The sequence below is a fragment of the Ochotona princeps genome, chromosome 17 (assembly GCF_030435755.1).
Source record: "Ochotona princeps isolate mOchPri1 chromosome 17, mOchPri1.hap1, whole genome shotgun sequence".
NCBI lineage: Eukaryota > Metazoa > Chordata > Mammalia > Lagomorpha > Ochotonidae > Ochotona > Ochotona princeps.
Genome location: NC_080848.1, coordinates 40,374,845 through 40,398,196, shown reverse-complemented (window position 1 = coordinate 40,398,196; position 23,352 = coordinate 40,374,845). Strand labels below are relative to the sequence as shown.

Here is a 23,352-nt window from a genome sequence, read left to right as displayed (position 1 = left end):
AGGCTCATTTCCACCCACCTGAGCTCCCCACTGCCCATCCATTCCAGCTCTGTTTCCAGTAAAAGCAGGCCTCATCTTGTACATCTGCCCATTTCTGGATCAGAAGCCAAGTCTCAACCCTCAGCCCTCAGGGACAGAAAAGCAGGACAAACCAGAGTGCTGGAAGAAGAACAGGCCTCTTCCAGTCACCTGAGAGAAAGGGTTACTCATCCGAGGTGAGGGCGTGGGGTAGACAGTTAAGGCCCCAAGTCCTTTCTTGTCAACAGGGTGAGTAGGGGACGTAGCAGCCCAGCCTACAGTAGGATTTCTGTTCTAGGGGCTCTGTGTCATTCAGAGTATAAGAAATGTAAATTGAACCTGTGAGAGAGGTGGGGTGGGTGTTGGGCAGAGGTGAGACTACGGCTTAGGATGCCCACATCTCGTATCCTGGTGGCTAGAGTGGAATCCTGCCACTGCTTCCCATCCAGTGTCCTGCTGATGTGCACGCCACAGGCAGCAGGTGGGAGCTCAGGTGTGTGGGTTCTTGCCGCCCCTGTAGGAAACCCAGAATAGATGTAAGCTCCTGGATTTGGCCTGAACCATCGCTAGCTGTTTTAAGCATCTGGAGAGTGACCCAGCACATGAAAAATTTGTCTTCATCTTTCTATTTTAGAGATGCTGGATGCTGCCAGAAAAAATAACATTTTTAAAAGATTTATTTATTCTTTTTATTGGAAAGGCGGACATACAGAGAGGAGGAGAGACAAAGAGGAAGATCTTCCATCCGATGGTTCACTCCCACAACGGCTACAGCTGAGTCAATCAGGAGCCAGGAGCTCCTCCAGGTCTCCCACACGGGTGCAGGGTCCCAAGGCTTTGGGCCGTCCTCAACTGCTTTCCCAGGCTTCAAGCAGGGAGCTGGATGGAAAGCAGGGTGGCCAGAATTAGAACCGGCAACCATATGGGATCCTGGCGCATGCGAGGCAAGGACTCTAACCACTACGCTATCACGCCAGGCCTGAAGAATAATATTATATCTTGATATTGTTTATAATCTGGAGTGACTACTGGGGCCCCTGACACCCACATGGAAGAACGGATTCTGGACTTCAGTCTGGATTAACCCTGGCCACTACAGTATTTGGGGGAGTGAATGAACCAACACATGGAAGATCTCCCCCTCTGTAATTCTACCTTTCAAACAACTACATCCATATATATATATGTATACATATATATATATTTATATGTGTGTGTATATTTTAATATATCATATTATGTTATATTCTAATATATTATATTCTAATATATAAAGATTATATATATGAGGTGGAGTAGGGAAATGTGTGGAGGCAATATTCATTATTAAATAATAGTTGTCATAGCTGATGATAGGTACAAAGAGGTTTATTATAGTCTCTCTACTTTTATACACACTTGAGATCTTCCATGGTAAAATGTTGTGAACAAGGAGTGAGCATTATGAGTGGCGAATGGCACCATTATCACACTGCAGCCACTCCACAGAACCTAACATCTCATTCTGTCTCTGCTGGAGTAAGTCTAAACTAAGTGAAAGAAGCAATAATGCATTTGTTAAGTCTCCCAAGCAATCCCTTCTTGCTATGAGCTGCATGATGAATGGGTGGAAAATTACTGAGATGACTTTCAAGCTAAGTCATCTAATGGAACCACAGTAAGATGTGCCTCTGACAGCATGAGCATCAGTTGGATGCCCACTGGCCTTTGCTGATGCTTGGCAATTCACCCCCAAAAATCTTCATGTGGATTCTCCCAGGGGCAGATCCTGAGACAAAGCAAGAATCAAGAGGCTTGTTTGGAAGGTGATCCTAAAGAGAATTGTAGAGGAGTGAAAAGCTCTCCCATGGACTGGGGTGAAATACCAATTCCCATTAGTCACCAAAGAGGTGACTGTATGTTGCTCTGTTAGGCTGGCAGTTACTGCAGCCAGAGAAAGCGCCTCCTTTGTGAGAGATGCTGGGGGTGGCATTGGCACTGCCATGGTAAGCCCAGGAGGCCTTGGCAGCAGCTAGGGCAGCTCTGTAGAACCTGCCATTGTTTTTTTTTTTTTTCAAGATTCATTTTATTTTTATTGGAAAGTCAGATATACAGAGAGGAAGATCTTCTGTCCGATGATTCACTCCCCAAGCGACCACAACAGTTGGAGCTGTGTCAATCTGAAGCCAGGAACCAGGAACCTCTTCCAGGTCTCCCATGCGGGTGCAGGGTCCCAAGACTTTGGGCCGTCCTCCACTGGCCATCTCCCACCTGCTGGTTCATTCCCCAAATGTGCTCCATAGCCAGTTCTGGACAAGGTTGAAGCCTGAAGCCAGGAACTCCATTCTGGTTTCCCATGTGAGTGATAGGAACCCAGGAACTAAATCATTATCCTGCCGAGTCCCCAAGCTATGTCTTAATCAGTACACTACCCCTAGTTACAGGCAACTACCTAGGTTGCCTTGTACCTAGGCAAGTGTTTCAGTACTGGGGAAAAGCAGCCAAGACTGGTGGGCTTCCTGGGCCTGGTCGATGCCAAATTTGTGTTAACTATACCAGTGTGTCAGTGTAGTTGCATATTCTGTTCTATTTTCCTTTTTTTTCTTTTATTAATTTTATTGTTTATAATGTGTTTACATGGTTGATCAGGGTGGGAAGGATCAAGGTTTAGGGAAAACTGGATGAACTCATTGTTTTCAGTTTTGCTATTTCTTCTTGTTGTTTCTGGGGGAAGGGGAGAGGCAAAGGGGGAAGCCACACACAACTTTCCAAACGTCCCAGTACCCAGGGATGAGGAACCGCCACCTCGTGACAACCCAGAGCCTCAATGTGTACATATTCCAAGGGTTCTGCCCAAGTGGTTTGGATAGTTCTGGAATACTGTCGATTTCACTGACCCAAGGATGATGCCAACCTCCCAATGTCCATTGGCTGATATAGTAAGCCACAAGTCTGCATTCACTGAGATTTTTTTTGCTGGGGTGGTTGTCTAATTTATTCTGTTTTCCTTCTTCTACTATGACACCAAATGTGCTGCCAATTACAACAGGGCCTGTGTCCACTGCTCTGCCTTTTTCACCTGGTGGGACATGTTCTTGCAGGTGAACCCAAGGACCCGGCGCAGGCAATCCCAGTCCCACCGGCTTCCCCCACCCCTGGGGCTCACGAACGTGACACCCACCTAGTAGATATGCCCTAGGATCCTTGATAGCACAGTAGGTAGCACATCAGTCTCATATTTTTCTTTCTTTTTTTTTTTTTAAAGTATGTGAGGAGTGCAGGGAACACTGCGCCAGGATGTGCCACCCCAGCCCTTAGGCAGAAGAGCTGCAGATTGCCCGGGAAGGGGACCTGGATATCTGTTAGAGTGGAAGTGGCTGAGGACATGTTTGATAAGAGAGGAACAACTTCTGGGGACTTCCACAGACCTGGCCCTGCATTCACAGGTAAGGTGAAGGATCTGAGATGGAGTGGTTTACAGGGGAGGAAGCAGGGCATTTGTGGGTCAGGCCAAGGCACCTGCCCACATGGCAGTTTTACAGAGAGGAGAGACAAAGATCTATTCCCTGGCTCACTGCCCGAATGGCCTCAATGGCTGGAACTAAGCCAATCCAAAGCCAGGATCCAGGAGCTTCTTCCAGGTCTCCTCCATGAGTGCAGGGTTCCAAAGTTTTAGGCCAGCCTTCTCTGTTTTCCTAGGCCATAGGCAGAGGATTGGATGGGAAGTGGGGCAGCCAGGACACGAACCAGCACCCATTATAAGATCCCAATACTTGTAGGTGGAGGATTAGCCAGTTGAACCATTGTACTAGCCCTAAAACTGAATTTACATAATCTTGCCTTCTTATTTTTTAAGATGGGTTTTCATGCATTTAAAATTACTTAGGCAGCTCACTCTAAATTCCTATCAGATGATACTGCTTCAGAGCTAGGAATGATATGCCAGTCACATGGCAATCACAGGGCCACCCCTGTTGCGCACCTGTGCAGTAACTCACTCAGCGGTTTCCAAACATCGTCACTGTCGCTAGGACCTCTGTCCTTGCTGCCTCCCAGGACTGTGCCAAGATTGCCGGTCATGCGGATCCTGCAAGGCTGATGCCTTCTCTCTCACACCAGTGTACCCGGAATGCTGCTCCAACATGGGTGCCACTGATTGCCAGTCTGATCACACTTGCGGGCCTGGCTGTAAAGAAGGCTGGGCAGGCAAGTACCAGCATCTTCGTGTGGGATGTGGGAAGTTTCCAAAATATAAGTAGTGGGTGCTAGGTGATTACACAGTTAGCAAATTCCATTGTACACGCCCATCACCTCTCTGAAGATCTTTTTTTTTTTTTTTAAGATTTATTTGTATTGCAAAGTCAGACATACAGAGAGGAGGAGAGACAGAAAGATCCTCCGTCTGATGATTCACTCCCCAAATGACTGCAACAGTCAGTGCTGAGCCAATCCAAAGCCAGGAGACAGGAGCCTCTTCCGGGTCTCCCACATGGGTGCAGGATTCTAAGGTTTTGGGTCATTCTCAACTGCTTTCCCAGGCCACAAGCAGGGAGCTGGATGGGAAGCAAGGCCGCCAGGATTAGAACCGGTGTCCATATGGGATCCCTGCACGTTCAAGGCAAGGACTTTAGTCACTAGGCTATGGTGCCAGGCCCATCCCTCTACTGTTGCCCATGGTGGTTGTCGCTCACACTGCTCCCCATCCTTAGCAAGTGACCTGTTCCCTATGTCACGGAACATGTGAGAGAGGAATCTCCCAGCCTCCAGACCCTGCATCTACAAACATGCCTACCATCCCTCTAGTTGTGGACGCCATAGACCCCCTCCTGTTGTACACTTTAGTTTTCCTTTTAGTTTTTAGAGAAGAAAGAGAGAAAAGCAGAGGCGGAAATTGTGCTGCAGCGGATGAAGACACTGCTTGCGATGCTAGTGTTTACATGTAAGAGTGCCAGTTCAAGTACCCAGTACTTTGCTTTGGATGCAGCTCTGGCAGAGCACCGGAGAAGGCAGCAGATGATAATTCCAATACTTGAGCCCCAGCTACCCCTATGGGAGCCTGGGGTGGAGCTCCTGAGTGCTGACTTTGGCCTAGTCCAGCCTTGGCTGTTTGTTGGAGGCTTTTGAGGAGTGGACCAGCAGATGGAGTATGTCTCTTCGAGCGTGTGTTTGTGTGTGTGTGTGTCTTTCTGATGCTCTGACTTTCAAATCAGCAAGTCTTTTTTTTTAAAGATCTATTTATTTGTTTATTTTTATTGGAAAGGAAAACTGTATTTATGGAGAGAAGGAGAAACAGAGAGAAAGATCTTCCATCCATTGGTTCATTCCTTGTGTGGCTGCAAAAGGCACAGCTGATCTGAAGCCAGGAGCAAGGAGCTTCCTCTGTGTGTCCCACACGGGTGCAGGGTCCCAAGACTTTAGGTCATCCTTGACTGCCTTCCCAGGCCACAAGCAGGGAGCTGGATGGGGATGGAATACGCAACAGGTTGGACAAGTCTCCTGACCAAGGTTTGTAGTATGTTCCTGGGTGTGTAGATGCACTGAAGTAGAGTTTGTCAACTAGTAGACCGTGGAAGGATTTTCTCAAACCTGAAGCGATGAAACTGACAATATGTCAGGGCTGTTGAAACCAGTCAGATAACACTCTAGGAAGATTCTTCCCTACACTGAGGGCCCAGCGCCATGGCCTAGCAGCTGAAGTCGGGATCCCATATGGGTGCCGGTTCTAGTCCCAGCAGCTCCACTTCCCATCCAGCTCCCTGCTTGTGGCCTGGGAAAGCAGTCGAAGATGGTCCAAAGCTTGGGGCCCTGCACGTGTGTGGGAGACCCAGAAAGCTCGTGGCTCCTGGCATTGGATTGGCTCAGCTCCGGCTATTGCAGCCATTTGGGGAGTGATTCATCAGACGGAAGATCTTCCTCTCTGCCTCTCCTCTTCTCTGTATATCTGACTTTGTAATAAATATAAATAAATCTTTACAAGAAAAAAAGATTCTTCTCCACACTGAGATCTCGAAATGTCATCAAAGGACCATCTCCCATTCCTGGGTGCTAATATAATTTGACAAGAGTAGTGGCCCTACTCCCCAGTGGACACAGAAGGGAAAAACAAATTAAGCCTGTATCCCACCCACCTTCTTCCACACCTGACACTTCCCACTCTATCCCAAGGCCCATGTGGACATGCAAGCCCCTTGACTATGTAAACAATATTTTTATTATTTTTTTAAAAATTTATTTATTTTTATTACAAAGTCAGATATACAGAGAGGAGGAAAGACAGAGAGGAAGATCTTCCGTCCAATGATTCACTCCCCAAGTGAGCCGCAACAGCCAGTGCTGAGCCAATCCAAAGCAGGGAACCTGGAACTTCTTCCGGGTCTCCCACGCAGGTGCAGGGTTCCAAAGCTTTGGACCATCCTCAACCGCTTTCCCAGGCCACAAGCAGGGAGCTGGATGGGAAGTGGAGCTGCCGGGATTAGAACCGGTGCCCATATGGGATCTCGGGGCATTCAAGGCAAGGACTTTAGCCACTAGGCCATGCCGCAGGGCCCCAATATTTAAAAAAAAATTAAAATAGAGTAAATGGAAAGACTACAACATGCCTCCTCAACCCCCCCCCCCAAATCCTTCCCTTTTGGAGGACAGAAAAATGTAGCATTAGGATCAGTGCCTGGTATTGCGGTTGAGACGCTTTGCGACACCCATGTCTTCTATTAGAATGCCTGGTTCCAGTCCTGGCTCCACTCTGAGCTCTACATTGGGTTCCAGTTTCTTAATAATGTGCACCCTGGAAAGTAGCAGGTGATGGCTCAAGCACTTGGGTCCCTGCCACCCAAGTGGGAGACTTGTATTGAATTCTTGGCTCCTGGCTTTGGCCTGACTCAGCTCTGGCTGTTGTGGGTGGTTGGGGAATGAACCATTAGATGGGAGATATGTTTCTCTGCCTTTAAATAAAATATTTAAAAAATTAAAACAAATAAAGGATAATGTGCCAGAAGCAAAGAGCCTTGGAAGAGGCCCAGAAGAGGTGGGTTTGGATGAGGCTCTGGAGGCTGCAGGGGCAGGAGGATCACAGGGATGAGCCTGCAGCTTGTCTTAGAATGGTGGGAGGCCACTGTTTTATTAGATGCCAGCAGTAGATTTGCATTTTTAATGTGTTTAACTGCAGTTTCAGAGGATAGATGAGGGAGAGAGTCAAGATCTGTGGTTAGAATACCCTTTAGGAGAGGCAGTCATCTAGGCTTGGGTTACAAGGAACAAGAGAGTTAGGGAAGCCTGTTTAGCACCTTTTGGCAATCTCTGGGTCAAATCTTAGCATATTCTCCTTGTCCTCTGTTGCTGATGGCTTTGTCTTCTTTTCCTTTCCCTACTCCTGGCTCTTTGGGCGTTGATGCCACCCAGCTCTTCTTGCAACTCCTCTTTGCTAGTATTGCCTGTTCTTGAGTAACTTGTCTGGTTCACAGCCTTTCTCTTCCTCTGACTCCAGAGCTCACCCTGGGGGATGTAACCAGGAGGACGACCCCTGTAGCACTCCCTGACGGTCACCCACATGACTTCCTTCCTTCCCTTCCCACCAGACAGCTTCTCTCAGGTTCCCATGACACAGACTCATCAACCATGAGTGTAATACACCCAGATTCTCAGTTTCAGGTCAGTCCTCTTGACCACCGTTTCCTGTCCTTTCACGTCACCTGGTTTCTGTCTCTGCACTTGACTTGCCCGGCTCATCCTCATCTCTGAATGAGTTCAACCATCAGCACAGCACCTGAGCTGCTGAACGTTATTGGGAGAGAATAAATTCTGTATCTACAGGTTGCAGCTCCAGTTCATGACCACAAACCTCAAATAAACTCTCAACACTCAGATCTCTACCCCCTCCTCACCGTACATTTAGTCTTCCGCATGGTCTTCTATGTCTGTTGTGAGCTCTGATCCATCAAGATCTCCCGTTGAGGACAAGACAACCCCTAGTCTCAAATGTGGTGCAGCCTTCTCAGCACTTGTCTACCTGTCAATAACATGTGCCTGTCGACCATTCATTGCTCCTAGAAACATGCTACACTCCTATTTTGGCTTTTCTCCTCTTGTTTATTCATTCATTCATTTTTTAAAAAAAGGTTATTTGGGCCCAGCACAATGGCCTAGCAGTTAAAGTGCTCATCTTGAACATGCCAGGATTCCATATGGGTGCCGGTTCTAATCCCGGCAGCCCCGCTACCCATCCAGCTCCCTGCTTGTGGCCTGGGAAAGCAGTTGAGGAAGGCCCAAAGCCTTGGGACCGTGCGCCCATGTGGGAGACTCGGAAAAGGCCCCTGGCTTCGGATTGGCTCAGCACTGGCCATTGTGGTCACTTGGGGAGTGAATCAAAGGTCAGATCTTCCTCTCTGTCTTTCCTCTTCTCTGTATATCTGCCTTTGCAATAAAAATAAATCTTAAAAAAATTTGGTCATTTGGTGGTGGGGAGGACAACATAATGGCTCAACTGGCTAATCCTCCACCTCTAAGCGTAGCTCTCTGTATGCGTGCCGGTTCACGTCCCAGGTGGTCCACTTCCCATCCAGCTGGTTGCAGTTCAGGCATTTATCTTGCAGCAGAAATGGTGAGAAGAGGATGGGTCTGTGTGCTGGTTTTGGTGAGGATTTATGAGTTGGACACAACGATGAGAGTGAAAGGAGCAGTTTTATTTAAGCAGGAGACGGAGAAGATCTGAATCATGTGACTAGAGGAGCTGGTAGAAAGAGAGACCAAGGTATTTGAGGCTTCCTTGTCTAGGGTCTTTATGTCTTTACCTCATTATCTCCAAGGAACAAAAGTAGTAGTTACACATTAGTTCCTGCCAAGAGTGTGGGCAGTCTTAATGGAGCCCTTTCTAGTTTTCTACTTTGCTGTTAGCAAAACCTAGTTCCTGTTATGGTTAATAAGTGTTTGTTACAAAGGGCTTTCATCTTGTTTTGTTTAGAATTTAAATACTGGGAAGGAGCTATGGGATGCTATGGCCTGCTTTCTTGCTCTTGTTCTTCTTTTTTTTTTTTTTAATTGGAAAATGAGATACACAGACAGAAGAGACAGATAGGTAACCCCCATCTGCTGTTTCACTCCCCAAGCAGCCACAACGGCTGGAGACGAGCCGACATGAAATCAGGAGCCAGGAGCTTCCTCTGGGTCCCCTACGTGTGTTGGGAGCACCTAACGATCTATGGGGCTGTCTAGGACAGTACCACGGACCAACGCCCTGACAAGGCCAGCGGTAAACAAGTTCAGGAAGTGTCTTCCCCTTGGGGTGCGGCTGCATGTCCTGCCTGCGGGAGTGACCTTTTGGCTAATTGATTGCTTCCCACGTGCGGGGTGACCTTTTGCCTGATTGGTTGCTTCCCACGTGCGGGGGTGACCTTTTGGCTGATTGGCTAGGTGTTCTATTTAAGCAGGTTGGGTCCTGGAGAGGTAGGAGAAAGAGGGGAGAGAAAGAAGGAGCAGATGGCTTTCCTGTTTGCATGCTGCCTGGTGGAATAAAGAGTTCCTACACATTCACTCAGTGTCGGGTTTTCTTCCGTGGGTTCAGAGATTCGACACACGTGCACATCTGGTGCCGTGACTCGGATCCACTTCAGCCAGTAAGCCGCAAAACACGGGACAAGGTAAGCAACTGAGCGCACAGCTCAGGAAGCCGCACACACGGGAAAAAGGTAAGTAGCTGAGCATAGGCTCAGGAAGCCACTTTTGCGGGACGCGCGCGTCAGATTCACAGGAAAGCAACGAGAGGTTCATAGGGTAGTGACGAGAGGTTCGCAGGGTAGCAACAAGAGGTTCGCAGGGCAGCAACGAGAGATTCGCAGGGCAGCAACGAGAGGTTCACAGGGTAGTGACGAGAGAGGTTCACGGGTTAGTGACGAGAGAGGTTCACGGGTTAGTGACGAGAGAGAGGTTCGCCAGTTAGCGACGAGAGAGAGGTTCGCAAGTTAGCGACAAGAAAGGATCGTGGGTTATCGACGAGACAGCCTTCGGTCAGGGAATAATACCATTTAACATTATGGGGAATCTATCTTCCAGTATGCGTATGCAGGAACTGTTATGAAAGCTATTGAAAAAACATGGTACTCCTGTGAAGGCGAAAATGGTGCTTGCCTTTTTGTAGACAGCGGGTAAGGTTTCCCCTTGGTTCTTAGATGCAGGTCTTCTGACTCTGCCCCAATGGGAGTGCCTCGGGAAAGACCTTATGTGGGCTAAACAGAAGAGTCCGTTACCTCTGGGAACCGTTGGTTTCTGGACCTTGGTTAAGTCATGTCTTACTGAACGATCAGATAAGTTTAAGGAAATCTTGCAGGAAGGGGAAGAGCTGTTGTGAGAAATGCAAGAAGAAGCTTCTTCAAAAGGAGCAACTAGTGAGTCAGGAGGATCACATTCAGAGGAGAAAGAGAAAGCCTCGGGGAGCGAATTGGATGAGCTGGTGGAAAGACTAGAAACTGCGTCGGTGAGTCATTCAAAGAAATCCTGGGTACCTAGACCCCACCAGGAGACCCGCCCTTGGTGCCTACGGCCCCTCCCTGGACCGGTGATTAGAATGTATTAGGGGCCCGGCCACGCGACCTCAATGTGGAGGAGAGGCAAGGTTGGAGAGAATTGCGTGGCCCTGGGCAGGCCTTTCCTGTACAGGAGGACCAAACCCCAATCCCCCTGTACGCTCCTGGGTCCCACTAGATTTCAAGCTAGTGAAAGAGTTGAATTATATGCTTTCATTTACCATTTTGTTTACTAGGTTCCACAATGATTTAAATCATCACAATCCAATATACAGAAATCAAATATCTTTCTTTAAATTGACTAATGATTCATCCTTTTATAGAAAATGTCATTGACACTTAAAGTCATTTGATAAAAGCTAATGAATTCTTCAGCATTCCTTCAGAACAGTAAAAAAAAGAATTTCAATAGTATATTGGTAAATCTTGTAACAGACAAACTTGAACAATCAGAAGAACTATCTGGGTCTAAGTTCATGTTTATAAGCAGAAAACCGATGAATTACTAGAAAGAGTATTGGCAGCATGAGATCATAAAACTTTGAAAAAGGTTTTAGTGACTTTTCTTTGCATGTGCACATGTGCTTGTCTTTCAGTTCTTGTTCACTCTTACAGTGGTATTTATTCATCCATAATTGAATCTCATGAGATAGTTCTTTTATTGTTCACATAATAAATGAACATTTAAGAGTTGTATAGACAAATGGGATGCAAAATTTACTGCAGTTTTTATATCTACCCGTGTATCTATATATGTATATATCTAGGAAAGCAAAGGGAAAACCTGAAAACGGTGAATAGAGTATAAAATAGTTCCTGAAGATAATTATAAACGCCTTTTAAACCAGTTTAGATCATATCACAGGTGATACTATATAACCTCATCATATCAACCTAAAATTAAGAGGCTTCAAAATGTACTTGCAATGAATACATTAAAAACAAATATTGAAGTCCTCTTACTGTGTAATTGGTATATAGACTTTATAGTACATTTGCTTTGGGATGTATTAGAGCATATGTAGTCTTCCGTTAAAAAAGGAACATTCCATTACTGCTGTAAGTAAATCATGAGATGACTGTTCTGCAAAAGAAAGATTTATTTTTTTTTTTGTGGTTATGGTAAAAGTTGTTGTCACGAATGTCTCTTATTAGATATCATAATTAAAAGATGGTGATTTATCAAATTAGCAAAAGAGGAAATTATTGTATAGCATGTTTTGTACTCCTAAACTGATAAGTTAAGATGCTCTTAAAATTACATTGGGAAATGCTAGATATCCAAATATATAAATGTTCCTAATTTTCAGGAGTATAAATTTTGTTCTGAACTTGCTATCAAACATTCCACTGGCATTCCATATAATCCCATGGGTTAGGCTATAGTGCTGCATGCTCATGCCATACTCAAGACTCTGTTAATTAAACAAAAAGGGGGAGTAGGAGCCTCCCTCTTCCCCAATAGCCCAAAACACCAATTAGCTCTCGTTACATATATTTTTAATTTTTTGATATTGGATTTGCATGGCCGCTCCACTGCCAAGCGGCATGCCTCGGGCGATGGCCCCTGTAAAGACCGAGTTATGTGGAAGGATGTCTTTTTTTTTTTTTTTTTAAGATTTTATTATTATTAGAAAGCCAGATATACAGAGAGGAGGAGAGACAGAGAGGAAGATCTTCCATCCGATGTTTCACTCCCCAAGTGAGCTGCAACGGGCCGGTGCTGCGCCGATCCAAAGCAGGGACCAGGAACCTCTTCCGGGTCTCCCACGTGGGTGCAGTGTCCCAAAGCTTTGGGCCATCCTCGACTGCTTTCCCAGGCCACAAGCAGGGAGCTGGATGGGAAGTGGAGCTGCCGGGATTAGAACCGGCGCCCATATGGGATCCCGGGGCTTTCAAGGCGAGGACTTTAGCTGCTAGGTCACGCCGCTGGGCCCAGAAGGATGTCTTAACAAAAGCATGGTGAGGCCCGCATCCTGTCTTACGACGGACAAGAGGTGCAGTTTGTGTTTTTCCGCAGGATTCTGAAGGATCAGTGTGGATACCCAAACGTCTGACACGTGTGGTGAAGGAGCCTCCTCAAGATGAAGCCCCCGATGTGGTGGATGCTAATGACTGCACTGACAACGAGCTTGGCAGCGAACGGGCACGACCAGGACCTTCACCTGTGGATGATAGTGAGGGCATGGCCGATGGCCCTGCCGGTGACCAATAACAGCCGTATATTGCCTACGTTCTTTACCAGCAATGAGAGTATTGGGCTGCCCGCTATCCCTTGGGATAATAAATTGGTACCATAAGGAACATAAGTATCATCTTGCCTGGTACTGTGTGCTTCCAAGTCCGGGCCTATGCTGTAAATGAGACTCGACCCTGCATCCTGATGGTGGATCGGACCATAGGGAGGTTTCAGGGTAACTGAACTGATGGAGTAGCTATGACCATGACTGCCACCATTCCTCGACTCTGCCCGCAAGCTGAATGTGGCAATGCCTCTATGACTGGAGTACGTCAGATACTGCCATGCTGTGCTGGTGTTTGGGGGATGGCCCCCGGAATGGACGGGATGTCAAAGTACTGTCACCCAGAAGAGTGGCCCCAGGTTTTGCTGTGACTAATTTGTTTTCCATCTTTTCCAACTCAACCTTTTTTGGGTATAATTATTCATATGGTGATCCTGCTCAGTGTTCGCTCAACCTTGGAATGCTTGAGTACTGTGTACCAGCAATGGTGGCCGCTGAGATATATCAGCATTCGCTTTGGCTCGTGGGACAGTGATACAGAACTGTGCCTATATCTATAGTAACTCACACATTTGGGAAGAAAATGTAAATGTGACCTGTAAGAGTCATGTCTCTATACCCCCTGCCTTTGTATGTGTTTCCCCACCATTTATGCTTTTGGTTTCCCATTGGTTCAATGCTTCTTATTTGAATTGTAGTGAATATGGGGGTGGCTTGACCCAATGTTGGAATGGGTCAGGCACTGCTGTGCTGATAATGGCAGTTGGTCCTTGAGGTTCGATAATTTAACCAGAGAGCTCTGCACACAAATTCTTTCCATCAATGCCACACGGGTAAGAGTAGCTTCTGTAGAGCAGTGGGCCGACTGGGTCTTGAGAGGCCTTTCATTTGCTCACTAGTGGGCTGGTCTAACCAGCGTTGGTCTGCTCCTTGTCATTCATGTGCTCTGGGTTGGCTGCATCACCCTAAATCAGGTGTCATGCCATTAAGCCCAACAGCAGGTGCTAGTGCAAGCAGTTCTTGTGCTCCATAGACCAGAGTCCCCCAAGGTATGGCTGAACATGCTGGACCGGTAATCAAAGACGGGTAAGTATCTGATATGGGCTCTACCAACCTAAGACAGGCGCAACGTCCACGGCGCGGTCAGCCCATGACAGGTAAGGAGAGTGCTAACTGGGAACACCTAAGACAGGCACGGTCCCTTGTTAATTAAACAAAAAGGGGGAGCTGTTGAGAGCACCTAACGATCTATGGGGCTGTCTAGGACAGCACCACAGACCAACGCCCTGACGAGGCCAGTGGTAAACAAGTTCAGGAAGTGTCTTCCCCTTGGGGTGCGGCTGCGTGTCCTGCCTGCGGGAGTGACCTTTTGCCTGATTGGTTGCTTCCCACGTGCGGGAGTGACCTTTTGGCTGATTGGCTAGGTGTTCTATTTAAGCAGGTTGGGTCCTGGAGAGGTAGGAGAAAGAGGGGAGAGAAAGAAGGAGCAGATGGCTTTCCTGTTTGCAGGCTGCCTGGTGGAATAAAGAGTTCCTACACATTCACTCAGTGTCGGGTTTTCTTCCGCGGGTTCGGAGATTCCCCGAACACGTGGGCACAGGATCCCAAGGCCTTGGGCTGTCCCCAACTGCAACCCCTGCCCCCCGACCAACCAGTCACAAGCAGGGAGCTGGATGGCAAGTGGAGCAGCTGGGATTAGAATCGGCACCCATATGGGATTCTGGCACATGTAAGGCAAGGACCTTAGCCAGTAGGCTTCTTTTTATGATTTATTTATTTTTATTAGAAAGGCAGATTTACAGGGAGAGAAGAGTAGAAAGATCTTCCATCTGCTAGTTCAGACGGTTTTCTCCTAATGGCTGCAAACGTTAGTGCTGGGCAAGGCTGAAGCCGGGAACTAGGCGCTTCTTTCAGGTCTCCCACATGGGTGCAGGGGCCCAAGCACACAAGCCATCCTTTGCTGCCCTCCCAAGTGCATTAGAAGAAAGCTGGACTGGAAGTGGAACAGCCAGGACTCAAACCTGTATCTCTATGGTATGCCAGCACTCCAGGCACAGGCATAAGTCGCTGTGCTGGGGTCTCAGCTTCCCTCCCTTCTCCCTTTCTTGTTTTGCTTAGTGTTTACATGCTGGGAAGAAGTTACAAGTTTCTTTAGTCTAGCCTGCTTTTAGTTCCTGGCTCCCTCACATGGTCACTGCTAGTTTCATAAACATTTGCAGAAAGGAACAGATAAATCTGAGAGTGTCATTAGGTATTATTCTTCAGTCTTCAAGTCTTTATTTAGACTGCAGGACAGGAGAAGAGAACAGAAACTTGACATAGCAGATGCCTTTCTGGGCGACAGTTTGAAATGTATCTATCAGATTTTGCTGTTTTCAAATCTCTTGACTCATGGAGCGTATACAGGATGTGTCTACAACGTTTTGTACTACGAGATGCAGAAAACCTCAATCCAAGCATGTTTCTGGGCCTTCTTTTTGTAAAGAGAATGTATATGAGGTCTGTTTTGGTGATCGCTTAAAATGGGGCACACCACAGCACTCCTTCAGCTTTCTAACAATGAGTAATTCAAGGGCCATGTGTGCAGTGTTGGATGGCTGTTGGGTGCTCGCCAACCACTAGACAGCCACCACTTCGCGCGGGCTCTTTACCCCCCAGACCACCTGCTTCCCGCCCCCAACCTGAGGTGGTGTCCTGACCCTTGGCGACCTCTCCGTCATGGCGTCCACGCGGCGTCCACCCGCCGAGCCCTCAGCTGTCAGCGGAGCGTGGACCTTCCCAACATGGCGGCCGCGGGGCCCACGGAGCGCGGGGGCGGGGCTCCGCGGCCGAGGGGCGGAGCCGGGGGGCCGAGGGGTCGGGCCGGCGGGCCGGCCGCTGCCCGGGGAGGCCGGCCCAGCGCGCCTGCGCGGAGCGGTCCTGCGCGCAGTGAGGCAGTGTCCGGGCCAGGCACCGGTGGGGCCGACGGGCGGGCTGAAGGAGGGAAGCTGGCGAGTCAAGTCCCAGTGCGCGCCGCGGCCGCCCCGGTATCCTCCCCTTCCGGGCGTGAGGCGCTGTGAGAAGGAGCCGAGCCGTCCAGCAGCACCGTCCGTGAGGCGTCACGATCGCCGCCCCGAGCCGGCCTCCCTCAGCTCCGGCGCTCCGTTCGCGGGGCCCGGGTTCCTCGGCACCCCCAGCCCCGGCCGCCCTCAGAACCTGCCTCCGGCTCTCCGAACGCCCCGGCGGGCAGCCTGGGCCCTTTGGCAAGGGGGGGACGATGACGGAACTGCAGTCGGCGCTGCTCCTGCGAAGACAGCTGGCAGGTGAGCGGGGAGGGCGGCGGGGCGCCGGGCCCGGCTCGCGATCGGCGACAGCGGGCTGCCGGCCACCTCCGCCCTTCCTCCGGCCTCGGGGAGGGCATCCCTGCCGGGGCGCCCGCGGCCCCCTCCCCCGCGGCCCGGTGGCGGGGACAGGGCTGCGGGTCCCCGGCCGGGGCACAGCCTCGTCCCGGAGGAGGGGCGGGTCCCCCCCAAGGCTCAGGTGCGGCCGAGGCCTCGGGACCCTCGCGGTGGAAGGGACGGCTGGGGAAGGCTGGGCCCCCGCGCGGCCCTCGTCGTCGTCGTCCCTGGCTCCGAGGTGTCTCAGCCGCGTGGGGCAGCTGGAGGCGGGAGCGGGCGAGGGCGCAGCTGGCCCCCGGCCGGAGTGGCGAGACGCGCCAAACTTGTGCCCCTTGGCAGCGCCCGTGGGGCCGCCGACTTGTGCCCGACAACAAAAGCGCCGCGGCCTGGGCGCGGGCGCGCGGGGTGCGGGACGCCGCCTCGCCTGCCTCCGCCTGGCACGGGCTCGGGCTGCGCCGCCGGGCTGGGGGAGGGAGCGAGCGGGCCGAGAGAGGGCACAGCCTCCCGCTGGCCGGCCCGGGGCTTTGTGCTCGCTGGCCGCCCTGGCCTCCCGGCTGGCCCCGCTGAGCCCCGGGGCTGTGTGCCCGCCTGCTGCGACCCCCGGGCGGCGCCCCAGGCCGCGGCGATCGGCCGGCCCGGAGCAGCCTGCGGCCCCCTCCCCCATTGTCCCGGCCTCCGGCCGTTTGCGGCTTCCAGGTTGACTTTTTCGGGGGTTGGCTCCTACTCTGCTAGGACTGTGTGAGCGGAGCATGCGCACTGGGCACGGACGTGTGCGGAGTGCGAGGGGGGAGGCGGGTTGGTGGCTTCACAATGCCACCCCACGTGCTGCCAGATTTAAAGAGAAATGAGCCAGCAGCAGTGAGCCCTGCTGTCCGACGCCCTGAGCGATCCTTCCCGGGGCAGGCCGTTTCCCCCACAACCCGCTCTGCCCTGCCCCTGTCCCTAAGCTACGGCAGAAGCCCGAAGGCCAGAGAGAAGAAACTTTGAAAATAGATTGATTGGGAGTTGGAGACATAAGTTACATTCCCTTTGTGGCTGCTTAAGGAAAAGGTTGTCAGGGGTTGTTAGATTGTATAATTGGGTTTATTATTAGACCATGAGCAAGCAGGTTTGGACAAGTATTAAAGTTCTACATGTTCAGGGGGAGTGACTTGGAGTGAATGAAGGAATTCTGGTGCTGCCCATGACGAGTAATATATTGGAACAGCAGTGAAAGAATAACAGCTCCATGTGTTTTGTATTTGGGAACACAGCTTTTCTGTGTCCTTTCGTTTGTTTTGGAGGAAGGAACTAAGATTTTCTTTTGTCTTCCTAAGAAGTCTTTAATCGGGAAATTTTATTAATGTGAGCCATTAAATAGTATTTAACTACTAAGTTTTAAAAATAGCACTCAACTCTTACATAATGGAAAAGATACACATTTTAAATGGTGTAAAAGGAATTAAGCATTGACTTAGAAAGTAAATTATAACATCGAGTGTTAGCAGTAGCAAGCAATATGTCAAAACTGTTAGCCATTTGGGAACCAGCTGTAGATTTTGATGGTTCCATTTTGCATTTTTTAAAAACAGTATCCTAAGAATTGAGAAAACACTTCTGAAATCTCTATTAATGGTTGCTTTTCTGTGAGGGCGCACTGGAAGGTAACATAGAGGAAAACATGAGTGAGTGTGGTTTCCCAAGCCTCATGGAGTTGCCTAACTGCTGGTTAACATTTCTTACCTTCTTGGTCAGACATCATGAAACTGATGGGCATGCATCCCTCAACTATGTAAACAATATTCAAAATAAAAGTTAAAATAAGACAATAGATATAAAAAATGAAAACCGATTTTAAGGTTCTCTTAAAATTTTAAGGATTCTAATTAACTTGCTCAAAATGTATGAAAGAGTAGGCCAAGGCAATATGTTTATTGAAATGTAGATCAACTTTATTTGGAAAGACTTGTTAATTATTTACTGCAATAAAGTCCTGGCTTTAATTTAATGGTATATTATTTGAACTTTATGGTTCTACAAGTGTCGTTTGGAAAAGAATGAGAAAATGCAGGCTCTTGAAATCAGAGTGAACTTTCGTGAGGTTTGACAGGAACTGCTTTAAGAAGCTTAAAATGTACTGAAATTGAGTAGGTAGCATACTGTAAGCCATCCTATCCTGTCTGCTAGAATTCCAGAAACTTAACAGCGGCGGCCAGCAGTAGTTTGACTGGTTGAGCTCCTATCCTGCCAGTCTTATTACCTGGTGTGGTGTCGTGGCTGTAACGAAGAACCTTGTTGCTTTCACAGCGTTTCTCAGCCTCGGCACTGTTGGTATTTTGGGTTCCCTCTTTGTTTCAGGGGCCTGTACAGTGCGTGTTAGATTGTTTTTCTATTCTCATGTCCTGCCCACTAGATGCTAGGAACATGTCCCACAGTAGTGACAGCCAAGCATGTCTCCGCTGCTGCGTGTCACTGAGGGGTAAACACCTCTGGTTGAAAACCGCTGGGTTGAGGTTTTTCATGCTAGCTGTTGTGAAGCAAGTCAGAACACCTAACAGATTCATGAAATCAGCTAGGTGGTGTGTTTCAATGTGGATATTATTAGACTCTGACTGATTGCCAGTTCAGTAGTGGTTAAACCTTGCAGCAACGCATAAATACTAAGAAATCCCCACCATAGAAAATAATCCTAAACATTTTATGTTTTGAAAATTTATGTAAGCACTGGTTAGAAATACAGAAGGGGGGAAAAAGTGTTGCTTGACCCTAAGGTTTTTCATGGATACAGTTATTACTGAGAGTTGTGTATGTTTTTAGGCAGGACTTTTTTTGAGGGGGGTTAGAATTATTTAAATGAAAGTGTTACCTCATGGGAGAGGCAGAGAGAGAGATTCCCAAATGGCTACATTTGCCAGGGATTGGGCCAGAGCCCAGCACTTGAGCCATTCTCTGCTGCTTTCCCAGGCCATTGGCAGGGAGCTGGGTTGAAAGTGGAGAAATGGAATGCTAGCCTAATGCTGATCAGGGGTGGTGGCACCGCACAACCAGCACTGGCCACAGCACTGGCCTCCAGAGAGCATCTTGCCTGTGTCCACATGGGAAGTGGTTCAGTGAGGCTTGACATGCACCAGCACTGTGCTTGGACTGCAGCTGTAGGACTAGCCCTCTCTATAAGGAAGCAGAGGCTTGGAGAGCTTAAGTGACTTGGCCAAGGTCAAGGTGCTGCTGCTAGTGCCACTAGAATCAGGACTTCGTTTTTCAGAGACTCAAATTGCTCCCTAAGGAACAGTGATTTATAGTTATGAAATAGGAGTTTAAACATTTCAGTATTCAAAATCAATTTGCCCAGTAACTACCAAAATTGGCTTTCTCATCTTCATAAAATTTATTGTACCAAATAGCACACTTAATTTTTTTTGTTCCCTCATGATTTATACATTTATTTGAAAGGTGAGGTGACAAAGAAAGGGAGAGATACAGAAACAAGTCTTTTGTCCACTGATTGACTCCCCAGATGGTTGCTAGGCCATAATCTGGAGCCTGGAACTCCATTCCGGTCTGCTCCCGCAGAGGTGGCAGAGGCCCAAGGACTTGGGATAGCTTCCTGCTTCCTTCGCAGGCATTAGCAGGATACTGGGCTGGAAGCAGAACAGCCAAACTCTGCTACTGGCATTCCTGAGCAGTATCTTAAACCGCTGTGCCACACTATAAGGTTCTTAACAGTAGAAAGTATATTTTAGCCATGTTAACCAAGGCCTACATTCTACAGAACGGAGGAAAATACTTTCGCATTTACGGTTATGCACTAAAGAGCACTAAGCTTTTGATGTTGATAGTTCATTAAAAAAATTTGTCTAACTGAACTCATTTTCTATCTTAATGGAATCTAAAAATTTTTTTACTTATTTATGATTGGAAAGGAAGTTACAGAGAGAAAGGTCTTCTAATCACTGGTTCACTCCCCAAGTGACCTCAACAGCTGGAGTTGAGCAGATCCGAAGCCAGGAGCCTCTTCCGGGTCTCCCACATGGGTTCAGGGTCCCAAAGCTTTGGGCCGTCCTTGACTGCTTTCCCAGGCCACAAGCAGAGAATTGGATGGGAAGTGGAGCAGTTGGGATATAAGCGCCCTTATGGGATCCCAGTGCATGCAAGGAAAGGATTTCCCCCACTAGGCTATTGCGCTGGGCCCCTTAACCACATTTTTTAGAAAAAGATTTATTAATGTATTTGAAAGTCAGAGAGAGAGATACACAGAGAAATGATCTTCCATGCCTTGGCTCACTGCCTCAATGACCCAGGATGGACCAGGCTGAGGCCAAGAGCTTCATCCTGGTCTACCACTTGGGAAGCAGGAGTCCAAGGAGTTGTGTGATTTGCTGTCTTCTCAGGCACATTAGCAGGGAGCTGGGTGAGTGGAGCAGCCAGGGCTTACACTGGCACCCCTATGGGATGCTCTTGTGGCTAGCAGACCGTAGCTTTGCCTGCCATGCCACAATGCTGGCCTCAAGAATCCAACGTTTAAAGTATTGTTTTGAGTAACTGTGAGGTTGTGGTTGTGTCCTCTGTAGGTGCCTTCCGCTCTCCCCTGCTCCCTCCACCTGCTGGAGGACCACCTGCAGGCTGTCCTACTTCCTTGTTTTGTGCTCACGGTTGCCATGATCTGCAGCCTTGGTGTTCTAAGCTATTCAAAGGAGTTGGAAGGGCAACAATTGTGGCTGGCCTTTCTAGTGTATATTGGCACTCGTAACAATCTTAATTGGAAACAATTCCATTAACAATTGGAAACAAATAGAATAACTGATTATTACTCTATTAAGTAGAAGATTCTGGCTAATGAGTATGATATTTAGCATTAACTTGGGGTCATTGTTGTGATGTGTTGCGTAAAGCTGGATTGTGATCCAACCTACTCCACTTTTGATCCATCTCTGTGCTAATGGCCAGGGAAAAGCAGTAGAATATGGCCCAGGTGTTTTGGTCCTTGCAGCTATAGGGAGTCGCAGATGATGCTCTTGGCTCCTGACTTTAGAGCCAGGGCCTGGCTCTCCCACGCGGGTGCAGGGTCCCAAAGCTTTGGGCCATCCTCGACTGCTTTCTCAGGCCACAAGCAGGGAGCTGGATGGGAAGTGGAGCTGCCGGGATTAGAACCGGCGTCCATATGGGATCCCGGGGCTTTCAAGGCGAGGACTTTAGCCGCTAGGCCACACCACCGGGCCCAAAGATTTATTTTTTATTACAAAGTCAGAGAGGAGGAGAGACAGAGAGGAAGTGAGCGCAACGGCCAGTGCTGTGCTGATCTGAAGTCAGGAACCAGGAACCTCTTCCAGGTCTTCCACACGGGTGCAGGGTCCCATGGCTTTAGGGCATCCTCGACTCCTTTCCCAGGCCACAAGCAGGAGCTGGATGGGAAGTGGAGCTGCCGGGATTAGAACCGGCGCCCATATGGGATCCCGGGGCTTTCAAGGCGAGGACTTCAGCCGCTAGGCCACGCCACCAGGCCCAATCTGCAACAGTCTTGAGTTCCTCTGTACTTAGTTATTTATTTGAAAGGCAGAGTATAGAGAGACAGAGGTCTTCCATTGACTTATTCACTATCCAAATGACAGCAAAAGCATGAGTGGGGCCATGCCAAACCAAGTAGCTAGAATTTCTTCCAGAATCCACATAAGTGGCTAGGGCCCAGACTTGGGTTGGGATGCCTGCAGCAAGGCTTGTTACCCACCTCATCACAGCATCTGCCTCTCATCAGTACATTTTTTAACACTAAGGAATAAATGACTTTTAGGTAGTTTTTTTAAAAAAGATTTATTTATTTTTATTGGAAAGTAGGATCTACAAAGAGAGTGAGAGACAGAGATGGATCTTCCATCCGATGGTTCACTCCCCAAGTGGCCCAAATGGCTGGAGCTGAGCCAATCTAAAGCCAGGAGCCAGGAGTTTCTTCTGGGTCTCCCGTGTGGGTGCAGGGTCCCAAGGCTTTAGGCCATCCTTGACTGCATTCCCAGGCCACAAGCAGGGAGCTGGATGGGAAGTGGAACCACTGGGACACGAGCTGGCATCCATATGGGATGTTGGTGCGTACAAGGTGAGGACTTTAGCTTCTAGGCTATTGCACTGGGCCCTAAAGAATACTTTTTATTGAGTTAATTTTTTTTTTATTAATGTAATGAAACCTAGTTTTATAAAAACAGTTTGCTTTTCTCTAACCAGAATGAAATATAGATTGTGAAGGATTCTGTTTTGTAATGGATGATCTCACTTTCTCTCTTCTTTTTTTTTTTTTCCGTCTTATTTGAAAGTGATCAGTTAATTTTCCATTTACTAGTTCACTCCCCAAAAGCCTGTGACAGTCAGGAGAAGCTGGAATCTCTGACAACTCAACCCCTGCACACCAGGTACCCAAGGACTGACTTAAGTCATCACCTGCTCCCACCAGGGTGTGGATCAGGAGGAAGCTTGGAAAGCACAATGTAGCTAGTGACTTCAGTGTGGCAAACTCACTTTTGAAATCTAAAATAATGCTGGAGCAGGTGTTGACTCAGCACTGTAGTGTCTCCTTGATACTCCTGCCTTGCACGCCATGTTGAAGTGCCTGTGTTTAAGCCCCAGCTCCTCTGCTTCCGGTCTGGAGTCCCGCTAATGTGCCCTGGATGGCAGCAGATGGTGGCGCATGGCTGAGATTGCCGCCACTCGCCTGGGAAACCTGGATTAAGTTCTGGTTTCTGGCTCGCCATACTCTGACTGATGTGGGCCCCGAAGTATGAACCAGTGGATGGAAGTTCTCTCTTTCCTTTTGAGTCTCACTGCCTTTAGATAACAATGAAAATAAATATTTTTAAAAAAATTGAATATTGCTGAATTATTAGATGTTGACCTGAACTCCATAATTTGTATTGTGATAGCATAATAGAATGATCTTTATTTACTGCAAAGCAGTGCCAAAGTATAAAGTTGTATTATGTAGTTTCTTAAGTTAAAATAGATTATTCTGTTTTTCTTCCACATATGGTGGAAATCACATGTCTTGGGTATTAATAGGGCAATATCTAGTGTGGAGAAATCTGGCAATTCGGTGAGTGTTGCGGAATTGTGGTTGCCTTTTGACTTCCTTTTCTTGGATGAAGAGTGCAGTGTCAGGATGTGTTATTTGACCTTGTGTAATTTAAATTTTTACTTAATTGAAGTGTACTTTTTTGAGAGTATGCTAAGTATAATGGACACAATTCAACTTAGGATCAAGAG

The 23,352-nt window shown here is 48.3% G+C and overlaps 1 protein-coding gene across 1 annotated transcript in view; it reads left to right on the top strand.

Moving 5' to 3' along the window:
- Positions 1-15,677: 15,677 nt before the first annotated feature.
- UBE2G1 (ubiquitin conjugating enzyme E2 G1) overlaps positions 15,678-23,352 on the top strand; it is a 94,001-nt gene continuing 86,326 nt past the window's right edge. The window contains exon 1 of the mRNA XM_058675231.1: positions 15,678-16,056. Coding sequence (XP_058531214.1) covers positions 16,011-16,056 — 46 coding nt within the window. The 5' untranslated portion in view covers positions 15,678-16,010. The remainder of the gene's footprint in view (positions 16,057-23,352) is intronic.